The sequence below is a fragment of the Haliotis rubra genome, unplaced genomic scaffold (genome assembly GCF_003918875.1).
Source record: "Haliotis rubra isolate DU_JTF1 unplaced genomic scaffold, ASM391887v1 Scf91, whole genome shotgun sequence".
Taxonomy (NCBI): Eukaryota; Metazoa; Mollusca; class Gastropoda; order Lepetellida; family Haliotidae; genus Haliotis; species Haliotis rubra.
The window spans coordinates 2,253,225-2,266,028 of NW_025767646.1; the positions used below are offsets into that span (position 1 = coordinate 2,253,225).

Sequence of the window (12,804 nt, forward strand, 5' to 3'; positions counted from 1 at the left end):
TTGAGTAAAAACTCTAACTTAAGTCAAAACTAACACTTAACTGTGTTTCGAGAAATTGGGGCCTGGTTTCATTGATGTAACTGATGTGGTTTATGCATGAAGTTATCTATTTACATCCCTGATCATACACTGTCTTATATATTTCTGGTACCTATATTCCCTACTTTCAAAAAAATTTGGGGATCATGAAATAAAAACATTTTTGATTGGTTGTTAGAAAATTATTTTAAAAAGACTGCAGGAGATGATGTTTTCAGAACCAAAATCTGATGTCCCAACACACCCAAAATACTGAATGCTGTCCACTAAGATTATACATATATGTGGGTCCATCTTGATTTTGGTACCTCAATGAAATATCCTCAGATCAAGCTCTCATATTATTTTCATTATCCTCAGTTCGGTTCTTGTTTCAATGCTGTACTTGTGATCAGATTGCTGATGTGGTTTCAACAATGATAAGAACCCATGAGGACTATTGGCATTCTAGAAGAAAATAGCAAGAGGTAGCCAACTCGTTCCATGTGTCTCAGTCTGTGTTTTGCAGACTTTGGTCAGGTTTCTGCAGACACAGAACATTCATGATCATCCACCCACAGGGATTAAGCAAAGAATTATTCAACCAGACACCTGGTTCAGAACTCCAGACATCCAATCAAATCACTGTTGACTTATGCTCGGCCACTAGAGTAAAAGTGGACCAGACTATTAGAAATTGTGTGCATGCAGTTAATCTGTGTGTTCAGCAAGCATGTGTTGTACCACCATTAACAAGTCAATACATTCTTGTCAGATGCCAATGGTGATTAGAGGGAAGAAACCGGAGGAATTGCTGTTGGTCTTCTAATAGTCCCGATTCACTCTGGATTTTCTGGATAAGCATGGATGTGTCTGGAGGCAACCTAACAAAATGTCAACATAAGGCAGCAGGACAGAGTTGGTGGTTGCTGTAATGACATACAGGAGGATCACTATGACTGCCACAACAACACTGTAATTGTAAGGTTTGGTTGTTGCTTAACACGGCACTCAGCAATATTCCAGCTATATGGCGGGCTAATTGTAAGTGGAAGGGTCACTGGACAGCATTACATGGCAGAAATAGTTGGTGCACATTTTGTCTTTTAAATTGATAATGTACATATTGCAACTGACAACTACAGCAGCAAAACATAACCAGAATCCAATAGTCACCCATGAGTTCTGACTTTCCCCTAGACAACAAGAAATGATCGAGAGACATGTATGCTGGCATCAAAGGTCGCCTATTATCAGTGTATTAAATAAGGCCTGTCTGACCGCCGGAGACGGGCTAGATTTCTGACGGGACGGCCTAAATTTACAGCTAGCCAGGTCTGGTAAAATTTTAGATAACATGTTCCATACATCTGAGTAATTTTCTTTGTATTGTCTGGTCTGGTTAAATCCATTTTGGGCTGGTAACATTTTACCTGCCCTGATGTCTGGCTGGGTTTTGGGCTTATTTCATACACTGCTACTGTGGTTGTAAGGCTGGGCCAGGAGCTTGAAGAGATGTGGACAAGACTCCCCCAAATTCTCACTGGAAGAGTGGGTGAGCAAGTATAGTTTAACAATGCTTCTAGTAATATTCCAGCAATATCATGGCAAAGGTCACCAGAAATGGGCTTCACACACTGTACCCATGTGGGGAATGGAACCCGGGTCATGATGAGCAGAAGTTTTAACCACTAGGCTACCCGGTGACCCACCTGGAAGACTGATGCAGACCAGGTGATACCATATGAATTAATGTTTGCCCAAACATAGGAGAATAGCATGTTACTCATCATGTCATGTTATATATTCATTTTTCTTCCCACATACCTGATGTCTTTATTTGTTGTTAGTCTATAAAATGACAATACCAATAGCGCTCACAGATATTAGAGTAATATTTAGACTGCACCATTATATTTTTGTATCACCTTCCAATAAAAATCAAACTTAAAGATAAATACAAAAAGCTTGCACAATGCATTTTGCTCTACTGACCAAATGTTTAATTACATTAAACCATATCCCTTCAACACACACAGAACACAGATGTCCTGTACAGAAGCTTCCATTTCAGTTGGGTTTCTAAATCTATCTTCTTTTTCTATTCGCACTGCTAGGCTTCATTTACACCCCAAATCCATATCTGCAGAATCATTTCCATGATCACTGCACAACATTAACAAGAATATAGAGTACATCATCACCTCATTATCACATGTGGTTTTCCATTGTCCTCTTCTGTATATCATCTATTCCCAGTCATGGCACCACTGCAAGCTTGAAACATGATTACTTTCAACATGACGATTCCGCTGATACAAAATTGTAACATCAAAACATATTTCTATATTCTTTAGGCTACATAACCAATCGTTACCTCATATTCAAACATTTTACAAACAGCTCATCACTCTGACATCAGATGTGAAAGCTTTCAATAATTCAATCATCTTACCATCTCCATAATGCAATATTTTTGTCACTTAAGCAAACTGATCATATTACATACACATTTCCGAGTTTTGTAGTGAGAGCTTCACCAAAATCAAATCATAGTAGTTATCATGCCTCAACTAGAAAGCTCTCAACACATTAATGTCTGAAACCGAAATGGAAGCAGCCATATTGGTCTGGTCAACATTTACATTTAATCTCAGGACCAGCTTCAATCACTTGCTCATTGGATCCACAGCCATAAATCATAAAATAATAAAATCTAAGCTTTTGCTACTCTGATAATGTGATGTCTAGAACACATGGAAGGATACCGTTACATTGTATGAAGCCGAGATAGGCTTATAATGGGAGGTCTGTCCTCTTAGTGAGTTACGTCAAAAGTCATAAAGAATCATTACGTCATTGTGTTATTACTATATATGAGTTTATATTACTATATATGAGTTTATATATATAATTGTCATCATTAAGTGAGTGAGTGAGTTTAGTTTTACGCCGCTTTTAGCAATATTTCAGCAATATCACGGCGGGGGACACCAGAAATGGGCTTCACACATTGTACCCATGTGGGGAATCGAACCCAGGTCTTCGGTGTGACGAGCGAATGCTTTAACCACTAGGCTACCCCCCTGACCTCATCATTAAGTGTCTACAGGAACGTGCATGAAGTGAACAGTTTTTTTTGTCTGCCATTGCTTCACACATAGTACCATGGGGGACCTGAACCCAGTGCTTTGGTGTCATGAGCTAATGCTTCAACCACTGTGCTATTCCATGTCCTTTCTCACATATTGAGCTGATGCAAGTGCTATTTAAACTCAATCACTTCCTGCTATTTAAACTCAATCACTTCCTTATAATAAACAAGATGTTCTTCTTCACGAAAGGAAACCTCAGTGTTTGCATCCAGCTAGCCTTGCTCCAAGGCTGTACTGAAAGCTGAGCCCATGGATGCATAGTAATTCTATCCTTTAAGAGGCAAGTCTAGATAAGCGGACAGTACATTCTGTTATTTATTATTTTTTAGAAAATATCATTTAAACTATTAATTTTTACCTTTGAAACTTGTACAGTTTGTCATATATTATTTTTGTAGAAATTAGCATTTAAACTATTAATTTTTACCTTTGAAACTTGTACAGTTTGTCATATATTATTTTTGAAGAAATTAGCATTTAAACTATTAAATTTTACCTCAGAGACTTGAGCAAGTCTAGCATCCAGCAAGGTCAGGTGAATGCTATTGTTGATATCTGTGCAGGAATCATCCATCAATTTTTCATTTGAATGAGTCTTTATTTATATAAATCAATGGGAATTTCTTTCTGGAAATATTTATCAACAGAAATACTGCATTTTTTATTGCTCCTCTGGTAAGCTGATCTCTTTAATACCCTGATAAATAATATGCATATAGAAACCAATGTGATAAATGCCATCAGTTACCAAATTGATGCTTTCTGTACATCAACACCATCAAAAGCACACAAAAAGTATTATGTCATAAGACTTAAAAATAGATGATGTAAGAACAATGACGATTGATCTAATATTGTAAAAGCTTGGGTTTCATGCTGCTGAGAAAATAATATCTGAGAGATAACATCTGTCATTGCACAATTTTTGTTAATAGTGTCAGCTTTTCAAAACTTTCTTAAGAACAGGATGCATCAATGTTGGCAGCGAACAAAGTTAACATATTCGTCCTTGTACTTATTTTAAACATTTTAACTAACCATTTATCAGTAAGGTTGGCCTGTGTTGTTATTCAACCAGAATCAATTTTGGTTTACATTCTCTCCCTGTAGTTAGTACATTCTGTACAGGATATATAACTGCACATCCATCTGTAGGTAAAGATTATTATTATAGTTGTAATTAAAATCATATTAATATTAATAGGTAGTTAGGAAAAGAATGATAAGTATCTGTTCCTTTGTCTATTAACACTTGTCCATTCCTACCTGGAAAGTGAGTGAGTGAGTTTGGTTTTACCCCGCTTTTAGCAATATTCCAGCAATATCACGGCGGGGAACACCAGAAATGGGCTTAACACATTGTACTCATGTGGGGAATCGAACCCGGGTCATCGGCGTGACGAGCGAATGCCTTAACCACTAGGCTACCCCACAGCCCCTCCTACCTGGAAAGATATTACCAAGTTTCGTTAACATGCCAACATCTTTTCCCTGAGCCATGAATGACACTTTTTCAGTGCAGTTGTGTATATATAGACATAACTTGGAAGTACTGCTTGGTGTGAGTTGGGCCTCCCAGTCTGGTAGGGCACCATGACATAACCTGTTCTTTCTGGTATTTTTAATCTCTGTCATCGTAAGAAGAAAGCTGAGTTGTAGCCAATAACTGTCCCAGAGATGACGCAAATATTCCTGTAATTCATTACAAAAAATGTGGCGATCTTGATTTAATACATTTAATCCCTTTGAACGGATACACCTAGCCTCCATTTGGTCATAAATATAATAATCTATCATTGGTTCTTTTTAGGAAGAACAGAAAATTGTTTGATGTTATCCTTTGAAAGGCCAATCAAGTGTTCTTATGAAGTAAGTGTTCAATCCAGTCTCATCCATATCGCACTTGAATGGTTATAATGTCAAAACAATGTAATGATTCATCAGCAACCTTGTGGAAATAAATGACATTCATGACTGCAGAGATAAACCATGTACAGTCATACAGAGTTATATACAGGGTATACACTGCCCTTGAGATATATCAACCATCTACAGAGACACCATGTTCAACAATGTAGAGAGACACCATGTACAGTAATACATACAGAGTTATATACAGGGTATACACTGCCCTTGAGATATATCAACCATATACAGAGACACCATGTTCAACAATGTAGAGAGACACCATGTACAGTCATACAGAGTTATATACAGGGTATACACTGCCCTTGAGATATATCAACCATATACAGAGACACCATGTTCAACAATGTAGAGAGAGACACCATGTACAGTCATACAGAGTTATATACAGGGTATACACTGCCCTTGAGATATATCAACCATATACAGAGACACCATGTTCAACAATGTAGAGAGACACCATGTACAGTCATACAGAGTTATATACAGGGTATACACTGCCCTTGAGATATATCAACCATATACAGAGACACCATGTTCAACAATGTAGAGAGACACCATGTACAGTCATACAGAGTTATATACAGGGTATACACTGCCCTTGAGATATATCAACCATCTACAGAGACACCATGTTCAACAATGTAGAGAGACACCATGTACAGTCATACAGAGTTATATACAGGGTATACACTGCCCTTGAGATATATCAACCATCTACAGAGACACCATGTTCAACAATGTAGAGAGACACCATGTACAGTCATACAGAGTTATATACAGGGTATACACTGCCCTTGAGATATATCAACCATATACAGAGACACCATGTTCAACAATGTAGAGACACCATGTACAGTCATACAGAGTTATATACAGGGTATACACTGCCCCTTGAGATATATCAACCATATACAGAGACACCATGTTCAACAATGTAGAGAGACACCATGTACAGTCATACAGAGTTATATACAGGGTACACACTGCCCCTTGAGATATATCAACCATCTACAGAGACACCATGTTCAACAATGTAGAGAGAGACACCATGTACAGTCATACAGAGTTATATACAGGGTATACACTGCCCTTGAGATATATCAACCATCTACAGAGACACCATGTTCAACAATGTAGAGAGACACCATGTACAGTCATACAGAGTTATATACAGGGTATACACTGCCCTTGAGATATATCAACCATCTACAGAGACACCATGTTCAACAATGTAGAGAGACACCATGTACAGTCATACAGAGTTATATACAGGGTATACACTGCCCTTGAGATATATCAACCATATACAGAGACACCATGTTCAACAATGTAGAGAGATAAACCATGTACAGTCATACAGAGTTATATACAGGGTATACACTGCCCTTGAGATATATCAACCATATACAGAGACACCATGTTCAACAATGTAGAGAGACACCATGTTCAACAATGTAGAGAGACACCATGTACAGTCATACAGAGTTATATACAGGGTATACACTGCCCTTGAGATATATCAACCATATACAGAGACACCATGTTCAACAATGTAGAGAGACACCATGTACAGTCATACAGAGTTATATACAGGGTATACACTGCCCTTGAGATATATCAACCATATACAGAGACACCATGTTCAACAATGTAGAGAGACACCATGTACAGTCATACAGAGTTATATACAGGGTATACACTGCCCTTGAGATATATCAACCATCTACAGAGACACCGTGTTCAATAATGTACAGAGACACCATGTACAGTCATACAGAGTTATATACAGGGTATACACTGCCCTTGAGATATATCAACCATCTACAGAGACACCGTGTTCAATAATGTACAGAGACACCATGTACAGTCATACAGAGTTATATACAGGGTATACACTGCCCTTGAGATATATCAACCATCTACAGAGACACCATGTTCAATAATGTACAGAGACACCATGTACAGTCATACAGAGTTATATACAGGGTATACACTGCCCTTGAGATATATCAACCATCTACAGAGACACCATGTTCAATAATGTACAGAGAGACCATGCTCAAGAATGTAGAGGAAGACCATGTTTAACCATGTGGACAGACACCATGTTCAACACTGTAGGGATACACAGTGTTCAATACTGTAGAGAGGCATCATGGTTAACAATGTCAGGAGAGACACCATGCATAAGCATGTTATATAATGAAAGAGAGACACTGTTTAACAATGTTTAACAATGTAGAGAGACACCATGTTCAATACTGTATAGAGATAACCAGTTCCACATTGTAGAGATACACCACATTCAACAATGTAGAGAGGCACCCACATTTAAGCATGTTCTAAAATGTAGAGAGACACCATGTTTAAAATGTAGAGACACACCATGTTCAACAATGTAGAAACACACCATGTTCCACACTGCTATGAGACACCCAGTTCCAAAGTGCAGGTAGACACCATGTTCAACAATGTAGACAGATATTGTGTTCAAAACTTGATCTAGACACCCAGTTCTACAGTGTAGAAAGACACCATGTTCAACAATGTACAGGGACAAAACATTTAACCATGTTCAATACTGAAGAGAGACACCATGTTTAACCATGTTCAATAATGTTGAGATACATATTGGTGAACAATGTAGAGAACCCATTCAACCATGTTTAACAATGTAGAGAGACACCATGTTTAACAATGTTCAATAATGTGGAGATACATATTGGTGAGCAATGTAGAGAGAACCCATTCAACCATGTTTAACAATGTAGAGAGGCACCATATTTAAGCATGTTCAATAATGAAGAGAGACATTGTGTTTAACCTTGTTCAACAATGCAGAGATACACCATGTTCAACACTGCTGTGAGACACCCAGTTCCACAGTGCAGGTAGACACCATGTCCAAACAATGTAAAGAGACATGGTGTTCAATACTGAAGAGAAAGACACCCAGTTCTACACTGTAGAGGGACAAAATGTTTAACCATGTTCAATACTGAAGAGAGACACCATGTTTAACCATGTTTAACAATATGGAGATACATATTGGTAAGCAATGTAGAGAGAACATATTCAACCATGTTTAACAAATGTAGAGAGGCACCATATTTGAGCATGTTCAATAATGAGAGAGACATTGTGTTTAACCTTGTTCAACAATGTAGAGGGAAACCATGTTTAACCATGTGGACAGACACCATGTTCAACACTGTAGGGATACACAATGTTCAACACTGTAGAGAGACACCATGGTTAACAATGCAAAGAGACACCCAGTTCCACAGTGCAGGGAGACACCATATTTAACAATGTATGCAGAGAAACATTGTGTTCAATACTGGAGAGAGACACCCAGTTCTATGGTGTAGAAAGACACCATGTTCAACAATGTAGAGAGCAAAATGTTTAACTATGTTTAATACTGAAGAGAGACACCATGTTTAACCATGTTCAACAATGTGGAGATATATATTGGTAAGCAATGTAAAAAGAATCCATTCAGCCATGTTTAACAATGTAGAGAGACACTATGTTCAATACTGTATACAGATACCCAGTTCCACATTGTAGAGAGACACCATGTTCAACAATGTGGAAATACATCTTGGTCAACAATGTACACAGAACCCATTCAACCATGTTTAACAATGTAGGGAGGCACCATATTTAAGCATGTTTAACAATGTAGAGAGACACTATGTTCAACAATGTAGAGGGACACCATGTTCAACACTGCAGGGGAGACATCCAGTTCCACAGTGCAGAGAGACACCATGTTCAACAATGAAGAGAGACACCATGTTCAACACTGCAGGGAGACATCCAGTTCCACAGTGCAGAGAGACCATGTTCAACAATAGAGATTCATGTTTAACAATGTAGAGACACCATGTTCAACAATGAAGAGAGACACCCAATTCAACAATGAAGAGAGACACCCAGTTCAACAATGAAGAGAGACACCCAGTTCAACAATGAAGAGAGACACCATGTTCAACACTGCAGGGGAGACATCCAGTTCCACAGTGCAGAGAGACACCATGTTTAACAAAGTAGGGAGACATCATGTTCAACACTGCAGAGAGTCATCCAGTTCCACAGTGCAGGGAGACACCATGTTCAACAATGTAGAGAGACACCATGTTTAACAATGTAGAGAGACACCATGTTCAACAATGTAGAGAGACACCATGTTCAACAATGTAGAGAGACACCATGTTCAACAATGTAGAGAGACACCATGTTTAACAATGTAGAGAGACACCATGTTCAACAATGTAGAGAGACACCATGTTTAACAATGTAGAGAGACACCATGTTCAACAATGTAGAGAGACACCATGTTCAACAATGTAGAGATACACCATGTTTAGCAATGTAGAGAGACACCATGATTAACAATGTAGAGAGACACCATGTTTAACACGGTAGAGAGACACCATGTTTAACAATGAAGAGAGACACCCAGTTCAACAATGAAGAGAGACACAATGTTTAACAATGTAGAGAGACACCATGTTCAACACTGCAGGGAGACATCCAGTTCCACAGTGCAGAGAGACTCCATGTTCAACAATGAAGAGAGACACCATGTTCAACAATGAAGAGAGAGACACCCAGTTCAACAATGAAGAGAGACACCCAGTTTAACAATGAGAGAGAGACACCCAGTTCAACAATGAAGAGACACCCAGTTCAACAATGAAGAGAGAACCCAGTTCAACAATGAAGAGAGACACCCAGTTCAACAATGAAGATAGACACCCAGTTCAACAATGAAGAGAGAAGTTCAAGAGAGACACCCAGTTCAACAATGAAGAGAGACACCCAGTTCAACAATGAAGAGAGACACCCAGTTCAACAATGAAGAGAGACACCCAGTTCAACAATGAAGAGAGACACCCAGTTCAACAATGAAGAGAGACACCAAGTTCAACAATGAAGAGAGACACCCAATTCAACAATGAAGAGAGACACCCAGTTCAAGAGAGACACCCAGTTCAACAATGAAGAGAGACACCCAGTTCAACAATGAAGAGAGACACCATGTTCAACAATGAAGAGAGACACCCAATTCAACAACGTTGAAGGACCATATGTATAACACTGTAGGATTCATGTTCAACAACAGAGATATATCACATACACAATGTTGAGATGGTTTCTGTTCTAGTGGCTACATGTAACAGTCATCCCATACAACTGTCACGTAAAAGAGCTATAATGACAGTGTTTGTCAGACTCTCACGTGAATAACATTCACATAAACCATGTTTGTTCGTTCTTGATAATTATCAAGACTAAAGTAAATCAGAGCTTTTAAAAGAGTTTTACTTGAGTTTTGAAGCATCAGATGATGCAAGCATACAGGCGCACAATTTACATTTCATCAAAATCTCTGTAATCTTGACTTAATTCAAGAATCAATCCTGACTGAGATGCACAGCTGTGTTGTGTAAACTGTCAATGCAGAGAAGACAAGCAATATAGTGATATTATGATGTCAGAGACAAGCAATATAGTGATATCCTGATGTCAGGGACACCTGATGACCACAAGCACAATGTCAGGGACAAGCAATATTGTGATATTATGATGTCAGGGACACCTGATGTCCTTTGACCACAAGCACAATGTCAGGGACAAGCAATATTGTGATATTATGTTGTCATGGACACCTGATGTCCTTTGATCACAAGCACAATGTCTGGGACATGCCATATATAGTCATATTAGGGTGTCACATGGGACTGTATGCTGATATATAGGAGTCACATAACTGTATGTGATAATACAAATATCACATGGTCACAAATGGTGATATACGAAAGTCTAACAATATTATATGTCTGTATGATAAATCACATGACAGTAAATGGTGATATGGAGAAGTCATGAGACATTATAGGAGGATAATGAGAAGTTACATGACAGCATATGTGACAATATGAACTAACATGTCACAACATTGTATTGTGACACTGAGAAGTCACATGACAGTATATGATACTGAGAAGTCAGATGATAATATATGGCACTATTGAGAAGTCAGATGACAATATATGGCAATATTGATAAGTCAGATGACAATATTTAGCAATATTGATGTCACATGACAATATATGGGAATATTGAGAAGTCAGATGACAATATATAGCAATATTGATGTCACATGACAATATATGGGAATATTGAGAAGTCACATGACAGTATATGGCAATATTGATGTCACATGACAATATATGGCAATATTGAGAAGTCACATGGCAGTATATGGCAAAATTGAGAAGTGACAACCCAGTATTTGGAGACAGAAATCAAATGACTGCATTTATGATAATATTGAGAAGACTTGTGAAAGCACATAGTTAAATACAGAAGACACATGACAACTAGCTTGACGTCTACTGGCACCTGGCACTAACTTTAGTCTTATGACAATTGACATGATATTGAGAGAACTTGATCAGGAAGTCAGACAACTACTGCCATGATGCTTTGCTATTACATATATTGCATGACATTCCATGTTGTGATGTCTTGGGAAGTATATGAGGATATATAAGAAAGCAGCATCTGTAATGACAAAGTGTATCAGGACATCTATACTCAGATGTCACATGGCAATTATAGAGCATGACCTCATACAACTTGGGGGATGCATGGGATAGCAACTTGATATATCAGGAGATGATATTCTGCTGGAGACACATTACATCAACAGAGGTGATATGCATAATAGTCATGTGTCACAAATATGTCAGAATAGTCATGTGTCATAACTATGACAACATAAACTGTACAAACATGCAGCTGAAATGTGAATAATTTTACAAATATCTTCACATAAATGGCAGAATGAGACATCAACATAAACAAACATATGATAGATACTGAAATATTGCAATGTCAAAATTCGTCGTATGAAATGACATAAAAATATAATTCTTACTTTTATTGGCAATAATAACACTTCAAAACACAAATCTCTGAAAGAAAGGGTCAAAATAACATGTGTATCAAGGAGGTGGATAATGTTCTGACATCTACATTTTTAAACAACATAAAGACCAATTCATTAAAGAACTATGTGGAATACAGTCAACACATTCATACCAATCAATACAGTCCTAAAAGAGCAATTCGCCTTTTATTGCACATGGTTAACAAACACACACCTCAATCTAAGATGCATCAGGTAGGATGAAATACCGGTAGCTGAAAAATCACTAAAATAATTACTGAGATTCAACAACTCAAATAACATTCCCTGAAAGAAACCCTGGCCTCTGAAAATAACGGCATTTTAATGCATTGGCCACCAAACATTAAAAGGGAAGTGACTCAACCATGTCAACAGAACGGCCAACACAAAATGCTCCGTCTCACACAATCACCACCAGAACAATCTTACCAGAATAATTTTCCAAGTACTTGTTACAGAATCTCTGGGAGGCTTCGGGCGATCAGACATTGTCCTAATATTGTATCCCCAAAGTCAAGTGAAGTAAACCAACGAAGACAGGAAGACCGACGACAAGTACTGTGACTTGTCAAAGCGCTTGTTGCTGACTGGCTTGCACCACTTATGAGAACATTGCCTTATTTTGTTGCACATTTCATTTTGTCCTGGGTGATAATCTACCGTGTGATAAGCAGGACAGTGTGAAATCACTGAGTATGTCCGATGTCCAAATTG

The 12,804-nt window shown here is 38.1% G+C and overlaps 1 protein-coding gene across 1 annotated transcript in view; it reads right to left on the reverse strand.

Annotated features, from left to right (window-relative positions):
- LOC124264135 (dipeptidyl peptidase 4-like) overlaps positions 1-12,594 on the reverse strand; it is a 541,860-nt gene extending 529,266 nt beyond the window's left edge. The window contains exon 1 of the mRNA XM_046698863.1: positions 12,520-12,594. Within this exon, the coding sequence (XP_046554819.1) occupies positions 12,520-12,579 (60 nt within the window). The 5' untranslated portion in view covers positions 12,580-12,594. The remainder of the gene's footprint in view (positions 1-12,519) is intronic.
- Positions 12,595-12,804: the final 210 nt, after the last annotated feature.